The sequence below is a fragment of the Lytechinus variegatus genome, chromosome 16 (assembly GCF_018143015.1).
Source record: "Lytechinus variegatus isolate NC3 chromosome 16, Lvar_3.0, whole genome shotgun sequence".
Lineage (NCBI taxonomy): Eukaryota > Metazoa > Echinodermata > Echinoidea > Temnopleuroida > Toxopneustidae > Lytechinus > Lytechinus variegatus.
Genome location: NC_054755.1, coordinates 19,087,133 through 19,105,164, shown reverse-complemented (window position 1 = coordinate 19,105,164; position 18,032 = coordinate 19,087,133). Strand labels below are relative to the sequence as shown.

The following is an 18,032-nucleotide window of genomic DNA, read 5'->3' as shown; positions in this document are numbered from 1 at the left end:
AAAGGGAGCAAATAATGAAACCAAAGACAGATAAAGGCATTCATCAAAGCAAAGAAGTTGCTCACATAGCGTATGCTTTGTATCATACAAGATGGCTCACGTTTTAGTGAATCATGAGATAAAAACTGTTATTGGCTCATAGAGTGACAGCTAAAGAGAAAGAATGACTGTGATTGGTCGAATAATTATGCTGCGTCACGCGCATGCGCCATATTTTTCATCAATGAAACGGAGTCGTCCGCCCACGTTCAAAAGAAGGGGAAAAACGAAAAGGAAAAAAAAATGCAGGCCTATTAATGTTTGTCACTTCCTGAAAGGAGGAGGATATAAAGGCGATTTTTTTAAACAGTGAATTATAACAATAATTCCTCAGTTTTGAGAGAAAAGGGATTTTCTGTTTCTCCTCTGTCATTTATTTTTTTCGACAGCAGATCCAGAATAATTCGTAATCTGCTACGGGAATGTTTGGAACACTGGTCGCATTGAGAAAGCTGATGATTTAATTAGGATTCACTGGTTGGTCTTGTTTTTTCCATCCGGGGTTTTGTGACGTTTGGTGAAGATGTTTTATTCGATCTGTTTTGCCGCCGTTTTGCTCGGTTTCGCATCGTCTGCTTCAATACAATCTGCGCTGTGGGAGATACATTCATGCCCGTCAGACAAACGAAGTTGTATTAATGGTAAGTTATACCTTGGTCACATTTGATCTACGGCGGCCGTACGGCGAGTCGACAACAGCCGTTTTACTAATTTCAATTCAAACCACCTATATGTAGTTGGTACAAAAAATGTTGAAACGGCTGTTTTCGACTCGCCGCACGGCCGCCGTAGAGAAAATGTGACCATGGTAAGTTAATAACAGCACTCATCATGTTATTTATAGAACGATAGTTTGCATCCAACATTTTGCTACTCCAAACATTATCCGATCTTTATTTTTTATTCAAGTGCATGCTGTATACCAGGATTTACAATGTTGGTGTATACCAGCAAAAGTTAAATTCTACAATTTACAATACAAATTCTCGGAAATACATTGCTGAAACAAAATAACGAAATGAGATATTGCGACTGCCTTGCACGAAAAGAATTTTAAAATACGAGAAAGATTACGTATAAGAAATATCTAAAATTGACGTACCGTTCCCATAAAACTTAATATCGGATTTAGTTATCACCCCTACTCTTAACTTCTTTATTTAATTGTTTATATGCAGCTGGGTCCAATTCTGAACGCTAATGCAGCTGCTGCGAACATAACGATGTTTGCTTACAACTTGAGTTCTTTTAAGATGTTAACGACAAAGTATAAAAACTCAGTAGGATGCACGGAGTCTTAAAAAGGAGATGTTATTCATTAAGATGGAAATTATTCCAAATAGATTATACAATTAAAACACACACTCGCATGCACTAACCGGAATTAATAAACCAACCACTTGAGTTCTTTCCAATAAAAAGCGAAAGACTGGGAAAATTAATTTTAAAACAAATTGTGCTAGTTTATGATTAGACCGTTAAGTACCTAATTGCTTTGACTTTGATATAGTCGAGAATTAGATCAGACTGTACCAAGAATTTTACGACATTTTGTTTTATCGCAGTTTCGGTCAATAAGGAGGAAATGAGGGGGAATCCCAGTTTAAAAAAAACGATCGATTTGTGTTTTTGACAAAGGGGAACCTGTTGACAATAAAGACAAAGTTAGAAGTATATGTTAGCAAAATTCTTACTATCATTACTATTGAAGCCGTAATAATTGACTTAATTAATTAATGAAGTAAGAAATTAAGGGCGATTGATGTGTATTATAAAGGCATTCATTATGCCCAAATGAGATATATTACAGGGGCCGCTGAATGGTTTTGAAAGTGGGGGGGGGGGCTCAGCCCCAAAATACAATTTTGCAAACTGGTTTTGGAATAAAAGGTGTGGGGCTGAAAGTGGGGGGGGGGCTCAGCCAAAAAATACAATTTTGCAAACGGTTTTGGAAAAAAAAGTGTGGGGCTGAAGTCCCCCCCCCCCCGCCTTCCCGCAACCCTTTAGACCCCACCCCTCTCCAATTGAATACTACAGTCATAATCCAACTCCACATCAACGAAAAATAATGTAGATTATATTATTACCAATGATATGTGACATGTCATAAGTACGGTCTGAACATGCCTCGTTAGTGTGATGTGGACCCCGTCTGACAAAGAATTGCGATTGATCTGATCAATCTCAACTATGGAAAGCCAGCAACGTCAATATCTATAATGCATGTTAGTTCAAAATGTTTTCTAGATATGATGTACAGTGCGTATCAAAAAAAAATTACACTTTGAAAAAAAATTAAAAAATATACAACATGTGGGTAATTTTTCACATATAATCTTGGATTTGGGTCTCATCTATTTAATGAAAGTAAAAGTTTTGCTAGAATGTTACACTTGAGTGAGCACTGTCCATTTTTGTAAAGCTCGCAGAAATCTGTTTGCGCAGAAATGCTTGCTGTAAAGGGGAAAGGGCGAAATCAAACTTACCTTGCAAAACATTTCTCATCCATTTCCCTTTACTTGCACCTTTAGTCAATTGAAATAAAACGGATACATTCAAGCATTGTGTAACAATTTTGCCCCCCTAATTGAAATTTCAACACTTAGTAAGCACAACCTTTACCCTATTTTGTGCCAGGATCTGAGGACATAACCGAATCTAAACAAAGGTTTATATCAGACATCTCCAGCATTTTTTCACTAACTAAGTTTGAATCATTTAAAGTGGGTTTACATTTCATTTTTCATTTAATACTTGTTTCTCCACACTTTTCCAAAGCTTGATAATGATTAACAAAACGAAAATGAAGCCTAAGCCCTTCCATGTATCGTCAAGATGGCCTTGGTGTGTGGGGAGTGCGGTGGGGGCGCAATGTACTGTTCGAAGTGTTTTGGGCAAGGAAACAACTTAAAGGTACAAGATATCATCAAATCAATTTTACTAGCTAAAGTCCACGTGTTCTTTATGATTAAGGTCTACTTTTATTCGCATAACTATTTCAAAGTCCTGCGCAAATCATTTTTCACTAACTTTCCAAAATTAAGTGGTGGTCACTCAAGCGGAAATATTTGTCGACAGTTATATCGTCGTTGGCTTAAATGGATCTGTACCAATGTTAAAATGTGGAAAAATCTTCAGGATATTACAAATATATGATTTTACAGGATTTTTTCTAAGTGTAAACTTTTTTTGGATACGCTATGTATATTCATAAATTCATTGTTTTCTTAATAATTTGGTGTGTTTATAAAGGACATTTTGCAAATTTCCTGCAGAAAAAAATATGACGCTGATGGCTTTCCATAGAGTTACGATTGAATGGATGAATTGTAACTCTTTGTAAGACGGTGACCTGGTGCATGTGAGAGCTAAATAAACTCCAAGAATCGAATCGTTGTGTGTATGATATCACTTCTAATTCAAGTAGTTTTGATCTTGGTAATGAATATAAATGTCGAATGTGGGGCTCGGCAGAACTAATGAACTTTGATTTTGGGTAAATCTTAGATTGGCTGCCTTTTTGGTTGGTGATAATTCCAACTTTGTATTGGATAGCTTTATTTTCTCTTCATTCAAATGAATGAATCAATCAATTTATAGAAATAGATTAAAAATACTTTAAAATATTATATTTCCTAATAAATAAATAAATAAGTAAATGAGTGAATAGATATATAATTGAATATATAAATAATAAAATGAATGTAAATAGATAATTCAATTGATAAAGAAATGCAAAAGCACATATATACAAAATCAATGAGTAAATAGAAAAATATATAGAATAAATAAGTGACAAGTAGCCAATAAAGTAAACAATTGAAATTGATTACAAAACATAAACAATAAAAATGAATGAATGATTTTTGTTGCTATAAATGTCAATAAATTGCGCGTTAAGAGGGATGAATGTCGAAGGAGGCGCGATAACTCAGTCGGTATAGAGCGGGGATTCGTATTCCGATGACCCGGGTTCGATTCCTACTTGGTGCGCTAGTGTCTTTCGGTAAGGCATTAATCCTCATTACCAGGTTCCTAGGAGAGGACATGAAGCCATCGGTCCTCTGGCTGCTTACTTACATGCATTCATTGTTTTCTTAACCATAATGTAAAAAAAAAATTACCACCATTTACCCTTTATGGACACGTTTCATCAACATTAATTTTCTCATCTGAAAAGATGTCAGGGCCCCGTCTTACAAAGAGTTACGATCGATCCAATTAACCTCTACCCTAGGAAAAAAGGCCGCCACCAAGTACAAGCTTAACCGCTCACGATGGCGGTCTCCTGCGTTCATTAAATTTTGTTGATGTTCCCTTTTATATTTTTAAAATGTGAAGTATATGCCCACACCATTTTTTTCTAATTATGCATTATGTTTAAATTGTATGCATTATGAATTATGTTGTATATTACAAATAATGTAAATATTTTTGATAATATATTTTGAACGCAGAAATAAAAATAAAACAGACAAAATATATCATTGTCATAATTTTTCTCTACTTTTTTTTTTACTTTTTCAATAAAAAAAAACTTCATTACGAAACCGCGTTTAACATTAGTGTACTTTGACGTGTCAGTGTGTAGGCATGGGATATATACCTAAGGGCGATTCCGCGCTAGATAAATCAGCCATTTTCACAACTTTTTTTTAACCTGTCCAAACGAACGAAGAACTTCAATTTGCTTTGTAGTATTAAGGCCAAGTAAAAAAAGATAGTAGTTGATCGTCCGGGTTTTTTGAGAGCGGTGATGAGGGAGGTCCTTGCTATTTGCTATCTTACTATTTTTTTTAAGAACACGGAGGCATTTTCTCGGTCCGATTTGTGACATCAGTGATGAGGGAGGTCCTTACTATTTACTATTTTTTTTGCTATTTTTATTCAAATGATTGTCAGGCCATGTCAAGCTCGAATTATGTGATCGATGTATGCTCAATAGTAATAATAAATGATTAGAAATATATATATACATATTATTATATATGTATATATCTACGATTGATTGGAAATCTATGGAAAATAAAATCGATTGATGTATTATTACTGATGTATACTGGTACTGTATTGTTGTCAAACAGAATGTTCATGTCAAGTGAATAATTTAAACATTTTAATTTATGTAAGGGTAAAAAAAATGCATGGGGGGTCTTTTTTATTGTCATGGAGTCTTGTTCAATTTTCCAGAGCCAATCTCATTTTTAGCTCTGGGTATGGTTTCGCATCGCAGTTTTCGGGTGCTTGTTCGTTTACATAATGTTTTAATACTACTGCTCAATTTTTATTCATTTTTAAAATTGATATTGAATATTAAATCCCTCACTGAATATTCGATGCATTGCCTCCTGACATTAGAAAACTCGCCAGAAAATTCAATGCATTTCACAAATTCACATGTCACGCCAGCACAGTCAATCACATCATCCTATTCCTAGCACACATGCAGTTCTCCCAACAGAGTCACAAGCACACAATCACCGTAACACACATCTAAGTACAGGTGCTATCACTCACCAAAAAACCCCGCTGAAATACAAATTACGTCATTAGAATTGATTTATCTGCGCCATATTTCAAGAGCATGCGACGGATTAGTTCAGATTCAGTAAGCGGGGTCCCCGAAAATGCACTAAAAATGAAGAAATCCGCGATCTTTTCCGAGTTTGCAAACTTTATTTCCTCGCTAATTTATGATGGTATCTTCAAAATCCAATAGAAAAACAAATCAGAATTTTTTTCTTTCTTGCAAATACGGCGATATCGGACTTTGCAATTGTTTTTGAAGTTGCGAGAGAGATCCCAGAGTAATCTTGTGAATTTTTTCGTTATTCAGCAGCCATAAAAATAGTTGATAACAAGAAAGTTGATGCTGCAATTAAAAAGGGAAGATGGCGAGGACGAGAAGCAACACAATTTTTTTTTTTTTTTTTTTTTTTTTTTTTTTTTTTTAGAAAATAGTAAATAGCAAAAATTTTCATGCGGCGGCCAAAAGTGATGCGCGCGAGGACGATCAACTACTTTCTTATTTTACTTGGCCTAAAGTACCACTGGGTAGACATGCAAAACACTGACGACCAACAAAGATATGTGGTCCGTAGGTGGATAGAGCTTATTAAACGTTGCGTGTCGTACGGGACATTTCTGCACCCCGTACGACACACAACATTTTCACCTATAATTTACCCATAATCAATTTTTTGTGTGTTGGTTATTAGTTTTTCACAAGACTACCTACTGTAGCTTTATCATTAACAAGAAAAGAATAGTTTATTGCTCAAGCATTCGGCTAGGAAACTAAAATTGTTGTCAAAATGTCCCGTAAACGCATGGTACGACACGTATGGAATCGCCCCCAAATAGAACTTCACAACATCCTTTGAGGTTATACAGGAAAATAGAATGGTGTTACACCGATGTAATCACGTCTGCAACGTATACACTTCTCCCCCACATTACCATAATAACTTTGTAAATATTCATTTCTTTTTCTTTGTACGTATTTGTTTGTTTCTCGGAATGGTTGTTTTTGGATTTTAATAGGTGCGTGTCGTAATAATTCACAAGTACTATACACAAACAAACAAAATGATATACGTGCTTAGTAGCGACCAATAAGGACGGATCCAGGATTTCACAAAAGAAAAGGGGAAAAATTACATTTTGATAAGAAAAATAAGGGTTTTCACTCCAGAAAGAGAGTAATTGCTCTCTACAAACAGATGTCAAGCAAGAAAATAATAGGTAATTCCTTAAAAATGGGGCATTTATATGATGGTGATGAATCAATGATGACGATGATGATGATAATAATAATGATGATGATTGTTATTATAGCAATTGTATAATGTTGTCATAATGATAATAAATCTCAGACAGATTAGGGCATATTTTGATATCCCTTGGATCAGCCAATATATATACGGTGTTTGATTATAATCACTACCGGAGTATATTAAACTAAACCTTATAAAGTCCGGCATATTATGTTTTCTGGTTGGAGGGGACTTGGGAGATCTTGGCCCCGAATAAAGTTCCATCATCATAAAAAAAGAAAAGAAAAGATATAGAGAAAATAATGAAATATGATGTTACTTTTTTGGTAAATAATAAATCGTTGAAGTCTATCACAACTTTTTTTTTAAAGAGGGTCAGTTTTTGTGGCTTGCTTGCGACTTTTTAGAAATATTGCTCCATACATGATGTTTGGCATCCTTAACTTTTTTTTTTGCTCAAAATGTACCATTGTTTTCCCCCTTGTTTAATAACATTCGATAATTAGAAAGGTGGTTACGTTGGGAAATTTAATACTGTATCCTGCTAAGTAAAATGAGTGGGGTTTAAGTGCCCATTCCCGCAATCCCACACCCTTATAAATTTGTTAACCAACCTACCAGATGGTTGAAATCCGATCCGACCAACCTCACTGTTGGTTCAAGAAAATGCATTCAATTTTGCATGCTAATTTGTTTTAATCAACAGCATATTTGAACCAAACTTGTTTAAAACTTTTCTGAGAGTGCACGGGATTTTCTCGTGTATATATATAAATAGGCATCATGGCGGTTTACATGTATCCCAAAATAGCGATGAAAGTCAACAATTTCTTCATTTCATCTCTGGCACGTTAAAGAGTGTGTAAGAACTTCCGCAAAGAGAATCAGAAAGGGATTTAAAAATAAATAAATACAGAGTAATATCCTGACGTTCCATACGAACCTGGATATTGCATTTCACATTCCTGAAAAATGAAAGTCTATTTGTAGCGAAATATGTTTTTAAAGATATTTTTTCTTTATAATTTAGGATGTGTGTGCTTGCTTGGGACAGGATATTAAATTCTGCAAATATAAGAAATCGAGTCACGCTCAAATTTCTCACGTCTCACTTTTTCTTACACACTTTTTTGTTATAATGAAAGGAGATTCAATCAATTCTTATGTTAGCTCATGTTATTAACAGCTGTCATAATTTCTTAACGCTGGTAAAACATAAGTACGTGTAGTCTGAAAAAAATCTGAATGCGGAGTTAAAAAAAGACCGTATCATATTTGACTTGTTCTTTTTCTTCTTCTTCTTCTTCCTTCTCCCCATCTTATTCCTCCTCTTCTTTCTTCTTATTATTCTTCCTTTTCTTCTTCCACTTCTTCTTTTTCTTCTCCTTTTTCTTCTCCTCCTCCTTTTTCTATTTCTTCCCCTCCTCCTCCTCCTCCTTCTTTTTCACTTTCTTCTTCGTTTTCTTCTTCTTTTTCTCCTCCTCCTAATTCATATCCTTCTTCTTTCATTCTTTTTCTTCCTCTTCTTTTTTCTTCTTTTTCCCTCTTCTTTTCTAGTTCTTTACGATCTGAATGAATTTTAAAAAAGTTAAATAAGGCAAAGGTGACTTTGTGTCAAAACGGAATTGAAAATCAATAATCAGTTTTTTTTCAGTTGTGATTTGTGGTATTTATCTTGTCATGTTGCTTTCTGTGTATATCTATTTGAATGTCTTATTCTTCATACCAGGTTTTTATTCACAGCGATATCCCGTATCCTGTTAAGATTAGTATAAATTATGATAACTCATTATTAAAGCCTTATCACTTGTATAAAGACGCGTGACTGCGCGGTTAATTACGAATAATCTATAATAAGGGGAGCGTATCAAATTTTGGTGTATGGATTGACTCCAATTTAACCTGGAACAGTCACATTTACGAAATGTGTATGTTGGCAACAAGAAGGATATGAATTTTATATAGAATATTATCATCTCCCTCTAAAAAAAGGTCATTATTAAAGCCTTTACAATTTGCTCGTTTTATCCCACTTATCTTACTGCAACATAGTATGGGCGTATAGAAGTATAAGGTAAGAACACTCTAAAAACACTGAGTAAAATTTTACCCAATATTGGGAACAAAGGGAGCATGTTTGCTGGGTATTTTTTCTTTACTCCATATCGGGCTATTTCAACCCAACATCGGCGTAAAATCTAGAGAATATTGGTTTTGTTTCACCCAACCAACAATGCATGTTCCAATTGTACCCAACATTTTACCCAATAAACCTTCTTTAGAGTGAATAGATATGATACTCGATCTTTAAAATAAAGCACTCCGTATATCTGTATACATTCACATTACACTGCACATATTGATGATGTATAGGCCTATTTCACAACTTAAGAACGCTGAAAATTATCAAGCGGTCATAACATTTCAACCAATTTTCTTCTGATTCCATCTTGCAATCTTTTTATTTACAGCAAAAATATTCATGTCCAGCACGACATTCAACAGAACTCCATTCAATCAATCCTAGAAAATTATTTACTCATATGACGATAGGCCACCACGGTCCAGTGGTCCGTTGCAGAAAGAGTTGCGTTTAAAGTTTAAACTCAAGTAAAAAAAATCATGTCCAACTTGATTTTCAACCAATCAACAGCGCACATTTGGGACTTGCGATCGATCTTGTTTGTTTGTGTTTAAACGCAACTCTTTCTGCAACGGGCCCCAGATATTTGGGAATGCCTTGCCACATGATATCAAACACCCTGCATCTGCATTTCCATTTGTGCTCTATATTATACTGTTTTTTTTCTGTTTTACGAAGTAAGAATGCCCTTCTATAAAATTGTACTTGATTTGTATTGCTTTATATCACTTTGTATTATGTTTTGAATGGAAATGAAAACAGAATTGAATTGAATTGAATCTCTTTTCCTTTTAAACCTCCGTTGAAGCAGTTTCATATTTCTAATTATACATAACTATATAACCTGCACTCATCCACGTGCACGCACTTTAACTTCTTCTAGCCACGATTTATTTTTTCGACCACTGAGTTTCTAAGTATCAATATCTTGTATTTCGTGACATCATTTTGCTATCACTGTTTTCGTGTAGCCCTCTCTCCTGCCTGATATTGGTCCAAGCAGTTTTGTGCTTATAATAACTTGCCCATGTATTCAATACTACTTACATGTATAACTATTTTGTGAAAAATAAGCAAAACTTTAAAATGTCATAATTTTCTTATTTTACATCCGATTTTGATGAAATTTTCAGCATTGTGCTTGTCTGATTTTTCTCTCTTGATTTAAATCAACATTTTTCTGAGGTGGACTTCACCTTTAATTTTATTATCTCTTTCTCTTTCTCTCTCTCTCTCTCTCTTTCTCTTAAATGATAGGTTCTGATATCGGATTGGTCGGTTTTGAGCAAGACGAGTACACCCGGTTAGAGCACGCAGATGAAGGGCGATACAAAGACCTGGTATGCTACCCCGAGAACTTCTGCTCCATGCGCTGGTTGAAAGACGGTCAGCCCTTGCCATGGGCGTGGTCTGAGGGGATGGGTTTGACTCAGGAGTATTGCAATTCGACGCTCATCTTCAGGAGGGCGGGGCTTGAAGCGGAGGGCGTGTACACGTGTGAGGTGACGGGTGCAAACGGAACGGTGGTTTCGAGAAATATCACGCTCAAAGTTGAAGGTGTGTTCCTGTTTGAAATATATTTTCCCTCCTTTTTTAAAATTTGTGCTATGAATTTGCTGTTGATCTGTCGTCGGTGAAATAACTTGAAAATGATATACATGATCATTATAGGGCCTATAGAGACAATTCTTTATATTATCTTTCTATGCTTCTTTTGATTTTTACGATAAAGATTCATGTAGATGACAAGTTATGCATTGTTGTAATTTCAAATGGCGTCATTTCTTATAAAATGATTTTGATTTTATGGTAATATTATACTAACCTGTCATTTTATGTTACTCGTGCAATAGGCCTACCACTTCGCATCACCATTATTACCACCATAACCAACATCCTCATCACCATCATTATCATAATCATCAACACCACCACCACCACCGTCATCATCATCATCATCACCACCACTATCATCATCATCATCATCATCATCACCACCATCATCATCATCATCATAATCACCATCATCATCACCATCATCATCATCATCGTCATCATCATCACCACCACTATCATCAGCATCATCATCAACATCATCGTCACACCATATTATCTCATTCATCATCAACGTCGCCGTCGTCGTCACCACCACCTCCGTAGATGCAATCACCAATCCTACTTTATAGATTTTTTTTCGTTTTTTAATCAATAATCATTTTGAATATTGATATTTCCACGCGTTTCATACAGCTGCTCCGCCCCCTCCTCCACCCATCGTTGTCGCCGGCGACCTCTGCGCCAATCACACGGCCGAGCTCGGATCCGACGTCACCTTCCGCTGCGAGATCTATGTCGGAGAGAAGGCTGTCGCTTCTAGCTACTCATATTGGACCATGGAATACCTTGGAGAATGGGATTTCCCCGATTACGTCAGTGAGGATCTCGAAGGCGTGGTCATTCACGAAATTAACACAAGGTAAATAATGTGCCTAACCAGCGTGCATTAACTTTGTGGTGACATCATCTTCACGAGATATATTTTATCTTGTAATGTCGACTTAATAGCCCTGTAATGTCGACATGACGAGATACATTATCTTAACAAGTTGGCATAATTATTAAGTCATATAATGTCGTCATGGCAAGTTATGTTATCGTCATGTAAAAGGGCAGAAAATAGTATTTTCTGAATATTATATTGAAATCCATCACACAAATGAGGGTTTCGTATAAAAAACATTGTTTTTTGCTCTCTCGCTTTGCTCACTCTCAACTTTGTAGAACTGACTTTGCCCATTACAACGCCATGTCTGCCCCCCCCCCATTTTGTTTTTCGTAACGCCACTGGTAATAAGTTATGATGTCTTTTGGTTTTACGGAATGCATTCAGTATTTTTTCAAGTTCAAAAACCTGAAAAGAACCGTCGGAAGAGGATTGGGCCACAATCGGTTCTTGTCCTCATATCTTAAAAGTGGCTTGCCTCTTTTGAAATATTCCATATCCTTGTGAAATGATAATGCTTTTTTAGTTAATAGATTATAGTAATTTCGATTCGATTATTGTCGTTTTTTTTCCTTTTTGCTTCCAATGCTCAATTTTCGTTGTCCTTTTTTTTAATTATCGTACAATTCAGAAGTGAAAGGCCTGGGTACCTGATGTCAGAACTTCAAATCGTCAATGCATCCCGGGAGACTTTTGTCAGATATCAACTCCACGCCTCCACCCCATCACAGAATTCTGTCACAAATTTTCACCTGGGGCTGGCGAGTTCCCAGGAGCTGGCGAGTGCCCATTTATCCAACGACACAAATGGTTGGTAAGTTTTTGAGGCGAATTGTGCACTCACCGAACACGACACGCACGGCTTTGAAGAATGTCGCCCTCTTCGTCTACATCCACCGCACTGCAAAGTTTCTTGTCGAGGCAACTCATGTAGAAAAGTGTTTGTGATTAGTTTAGGGCCTGGAGCTCTTGCACGAAGATGTGGCACACAATTTCTATATATCAATATTTTCATCCCCCTAAAGAAAACACCTGTCTCCCCTTCTTCTTTTCCTTATTTTGTTGTTATTCTTGTTATAGCTGGTGTTGTTGTTGCCCTTGTAGTTGTTTTTATTCTTCGCAGTCTTCTTTTTTCTTCGTATTTTTCTTCTTTTCATGTCTTCTTCTTATTCTTCTTCTTGTCCTCCTTCTTCTCCTCCTTATTCTTCTCCTCCTCCTTCCCCTTCTCCTCCTCCTCCTTCTTCTTTTTCTTCTTCTTCTTCTTCTTTTCCTTCTTCTTCTTCTCCACCACCTCTTATTTTAATTCTCTTTCTTCTTTTGCTTTGAGTCTCCCTGTCCTGCTTTTGATATTTTATCTCCGTTTTTTAAATTGTCTCCTTCACTACCCCATGCATTCTTATATAAAGCTGTTTTCAAACTCTTTCTTATTGCTCGCAAACCAGCCCCTTCACCATACAGGCTACCACACACAAACAAATCACCACCACCTATTTTCTGCCCCCCACCTATTCAATCTTGGCAATCTAAAAGAAATTATCTCCATTGATTTTTTTAAATTTGCCTCTTGATAGGCCCTGTCTTTTAGTATTATTATTACCATTAACTCTTTTTTTTTATTAGATCCTAATCCAGTTCTTTCTTTTTATTTTTCAAAAGAAAAAAATCGTAATCAAGTCTTTTGTGTTACTTCTCCTCTCTTAAATTTAAATATTTTTAAAAACTGCTGTTGATAAACACCTCTTTTTTGTTGCATTTTTACGTGTTTTGTGCTCTATTGTAATTGCAAAATTACTTTTTTTTAGTTTTGTCTGTCTGCAATGCTTTGTTAGCTTAAAGCCCGCCACACACCGTGCGATCCGATTACGATCCCATGTGGACTCGTTTTTATTTTCTGTTATCGTCCATCTTGTCTTCTATCAAGTATTGTAAGCTTTCCATTAATTGTATAAAACATTAAAATGGTTCCCCAGTTCTAAACTTGTTTTTAATCATTATCAATCAACACTTTTACACTCTGAACATCTGGACCCCGTCTCACAAAGAGTTACCATTGATCATATCGATCACAGCTATGGAAAGCCAGCTGCAACCCATATATGTCCGGTCGAAATGTTTCATATTACATAATTGTTTTGACAATTTAGCGTGCTCTTCCTTCTTTTCAAAGAGACATATTTTGTGCAAATTTTTATCATAAATTAATTATGGCATTGATGGCTTTTCATAGTTGAGATGAATTCGAACTATTTGTGAGACAGGGCCATGGCCCCGTCTTACGATTGCGATTGATCCGATCAACAACAACTATGGACGGCCAGCAACATTAACATCTAGCATACATGCATGTTTGTTTAAAATATTTTCTATGATGCATATTCATACATTTATCATTCTCTTGAAGATTCTGTGTGATTCTCTCTGTTTACGACGGAGATTGCGCAAATTTCCTGTAGAAAAATTATGACATTGATGGACTTCCATAAAGTTACAATGGTTGGATCAATCGTAACTCTTTGTAAGACGGGGCCCAGAAGTCAGATGTGTCAAGAGATCCCTAACCTTGGCACCTTCTAGAATCGTCATCTGTAACTCGCATTATCTTAATGATAAAAATTTCTTGTTCTTTTTAAAGCTGTGAAATAACGGCCTTGTTCGATAATGTTAAAGATTTAAAAAAAAGTTGCGGCGCGAAAAATATCAGGGCCCAATCTTAAATAAGTATAAAATAATTATACTTATACAAAGTATAAGTATTTATTTATTGTCCATAATTGGAAATTCTTCTTGTTTACATGCCATGCAAAATGATAAACAAAACAAATTATATAAATTTAACATGAACAATGCAATCTACATTTGGAACATGACAATAAATATATTATCTCTCACGTAATAATTCCCTAATTAATAGAAAGTTACGATTGATACAATCAACCTAAACTGTATGGAAATGCATCAATGTTATGTTTTTTGTTCTATCCAGGAAATTTGCACAATGTCCTTTGTAAGCAAAAAGAAGCAAATTGAATTTTCTATATATAAAGCAATAAATTTCTGAATGTGCATCATATCTGGAAAATATTTTGAAAGAAAACATGCAGTTTAGAGGTTTGACATTGCTGGCTTTCCATAGATGTGATCGATTGGATCGTTCGCAACTCTTTGTAAGACGAGGTCCAAGAGTCAGTCATCTAATTACATATGAGGACCAAATTATTAGCAGTCGAACTGCAATACTGTAGTCATAATAGAAAACGAACTTGGCATTCAAAACAAGCTACCTTTTCTATAAATCTTTATTTCATAACAAATTTTAATTACAGCACGATTCGACTTGGAATATTGATGTTCTATAATGTTTCTGTCATCTTTCAGTTTTGTATGAGTCAATTTTCCATAATTTTGATTCAGTATATGTATGTATGAATGAATGAGACTATGAGGCTCTCTTGATCAGAAACTAATCTTTTACATGTTTCAAGGGATTTATTCTCAAAGCTTGATAGAAATAAGACTTAAGACTCGTCTATTCAAATGCTTCCTATATTCTTGCTTGTTTCTGAATCTATTACTAATATATTTGTACTCTTTCTTTCTTTCACTGCGCCTTGGGCACTCTGCCGAGTGGATTTGGCCCATTACAAATCACATATTATTATTATTAAATGATAGTTTAATAGTTTCGTAATGTCAGAAATTTGTGAATGACCTTTATATTATTGTCGATAATGTCTTCATGCAGGTAATCAACAGCCCCATCACAATTGGAATAAAACATTACCTTCTTGCAGAGACGAATCGCTACGGTGGTGGAAAACATTCGGTATCGTCGTTATTTGTCTCCTCGTCATCGTCGTCGTCCTCATAGTGTTAACGGCGGTCGCCGCTTTCTTCTACAAGCGACGTCTAATTTTAGCGGACATGAAGACGCCCTATGAATATCATAAACAGCTTGACCTGAAAGCGACTGTAACATAGATTTTTAAAATGGTCTCAGTTTTGAGTACAGTACTACAGTGAAATATAAAGGAGTTTCCCTAAACATTAAACGTTTTTTATGGGGGGGGAGAGTGAGCAGTTTTAAAGTTGTCCCGTTTTTTATTTGTATTTGTAGTATCCCCACCCCAGTGTTTACCACGGTAAATAAAGCATTTTCATTCATTTGAATGGAGGGTAAAAACCAGAGGTGCCGTGGCCGGGGATCGAACCCCGGACTTTCAATGAATAGCCAGGCGCCTTAGACCACTCGGCCACGGCACCTGCGTTGAAAATGTTTTAAATCGATGATGCAATTCGTATCATAAAATGTAAAGTTTGAAAGTTTTTACGGTTCAGTCACAACGTTGTATAGGTCTATGGTGGTTTAATAAAGATTGCATGAAAAATCAATTGTGATTTGTTTAACCTGTAGTTGCTCAGTTCATATTTTAACAAACTATAAAAGTATTTGAAAGTGCATATTTACTTGTTATTTGATAAATTTGTAAAGAAATTTGAGGTATTAATGTGTGCCCTTCCCTGACAAATGGGTCAAATTGACTAGATCAGTAGTCAGTTGGGTGCAACTGATATGTTTAGTCACATTTCTGACGTATATTCTGGTCAGAAATAACTCTGTTCTAGTCAAATACGACTGGAAAATAGTCAAATAGACTAAAATAACAGTTGCACCCAACTGACCCGATTTAAACGTATTTTTCATAGGAATCGCAAATGAGAAAAAACGGTGAGCCTTGATGGTAAATGCATAAGTGAAATTGTCTTATACACTCATTGAAAAAAAAACAACCTTCTTATGGAATTTATCAAACATAACATCTGAGGGAGCTGCTCTTACAAATCTACAACTCATATCAAATACATATATCGTTATTCCTTCAAGGATTTTCGTCATATCTGCATGTATTTATATTGTATTTCTATTTTTCTGCCATTTAAAACAAAAGAGGATGTCAGGGTATTTTTTTTTCATTAATGATCAATTAAAATAGAAAGTGATGTAGATAGTTGTCTGTATTAAGGCAGAATAGTTCCAACACGCCATTTGTGTATTAACGCTTGAAATTGGCAACAGGACCGGTTTCAAAAAGGCTTGACAAAAACACTGCAATATTGTACCATTCATGCAAAGCCTTGATTTGATTGGCTATTGAATCATGGTAATATCGTGGTAAAATTACCATATTCTTTATATACTTATACTTGAGAGGGGACCCGTGTCATTTTTACAAACAATCTGGTTCACTTATGTAAATTATCTGTTTTGTTTTTACATTTGATTCGCACGATTTTTTTTCCACAAATAATATGCAATTAGAGGGAAAATGTATGCATGTAAAAATTCTTCTTCAACATCGTTATGGGACTTAAAGATAAAACTATAGAAAAGTAACCGGAACGTTATTGCATTCTATATAGGCCTGTATCGATATGTTGTATGTTTTAAAATAGGATAATGTAATCCTTGTTCACAAGTGCAATTTCTTTATACTATTTATATCGATCGCAAGTGCTTCAGGTTATTGAATTACTGTGTATAATAAATATTTACTGTACGGTATGCCCATCATCGGAGTATGGGAAGTCTATGGTATGCCTATTTATCGCAGTGATATAGCATTAATTTTTTCCTCTTGATAGAAGAAATTTGCAAAGATTTGTGGATTAAAAAATCAATTTGTTATATACTATCATTTATCAAAATATGAATAAACACATTTTGTTTATGAATATACAGTTGAGGTGTGCTCGCGTGCTCGTGTGCTCTTAATCTAGTAATAATAGATTGGAATAATATGAATTTTATACATGTAGATAATTATATTGTACATAAACAATCCATTTCATGGGATTTATGACATACCAATTGAATTGGAATCTTAAAAGATAATTTTGAATAAGCAAGCAAGTAAGATTATGGATGCAAAGAAATCATTAAAAAGGTTATAAATGAATACAAAACTAGTTGTAATATTTAGTAGCAGCAGCAGCAGCAGTAGTAGTAGTAGTAGTAGTAGTAGTAGTAGTAGCAGCAGCAGCGGCAGCAGTAGAGTAGTATAGTATCACTCTAAAATTTAATGTTAAGGATTAAAAAAAATCAAGGTCGGCTTTGAATAGTGATCAGACGAATGTTAGATTTAGATTTAAATAAAAAGCGAAAAGATTTTAATTCAAATCTTTTATAATAGAAAAAACAAGATTGGTCAAAATAACCAATGTGTCGGTGCATGAATATTGTGTTCGACCAACAAAATGTTCAAAATCAACCATTTTATTGGTAAGAATCAACCAGAAGTCTGGCTAATATCAACAATATTTTATCGATTGGATACATTATTTATTCATCAACAGATATGTTACTTAAACCAATTATATAGTTTGTTTTACAATGTAAACATTTTTAAACAGATGTTCGAATAGTAGTGCTATATTAGCAGACAAAACATAGTAGAAGCAACACAATCAGAAATTGTTTTACCTACATAGTGATAGGCAATATTTTTGGATATTGACTATTGACTATGCCATGGTCACATTTATTCTACTGCGGCCGTACGGAGAGTCGAAAACA

General features: G+C 35.1%; 1 protein-coding gene across 1 annotated transcript; it reads left to right on the top strand.

Moving 5' to 3' along the window:
* The first annotated feature begins 308 nt into the window (after positions 1 to 308).
* On the top strand, positions 309 to 17,972 carry LOC121430054. Its single transcript, XM_041627328.1, has 5 exons — positions 309 to 680; positions 10,216 to 10,515; positions 11,209 to 11,434; positions 12,093 to 12,271; positions 15,204 to 17,972. Exons 1-5 carry the CDS (start codon positions 563 to 565, stop codon positions 15,437 to 15,439), a joined length of 1,059 nt encoding a protein of 352 aa, XP_041483262.1. The 5' UTR covers positions 309 to 562; the 3' UTR covers positions 15,440 to 17,972.
* The last annotated feature ends 60 nt before the right edge of the window (positions 17,973 to 18,032 follow it).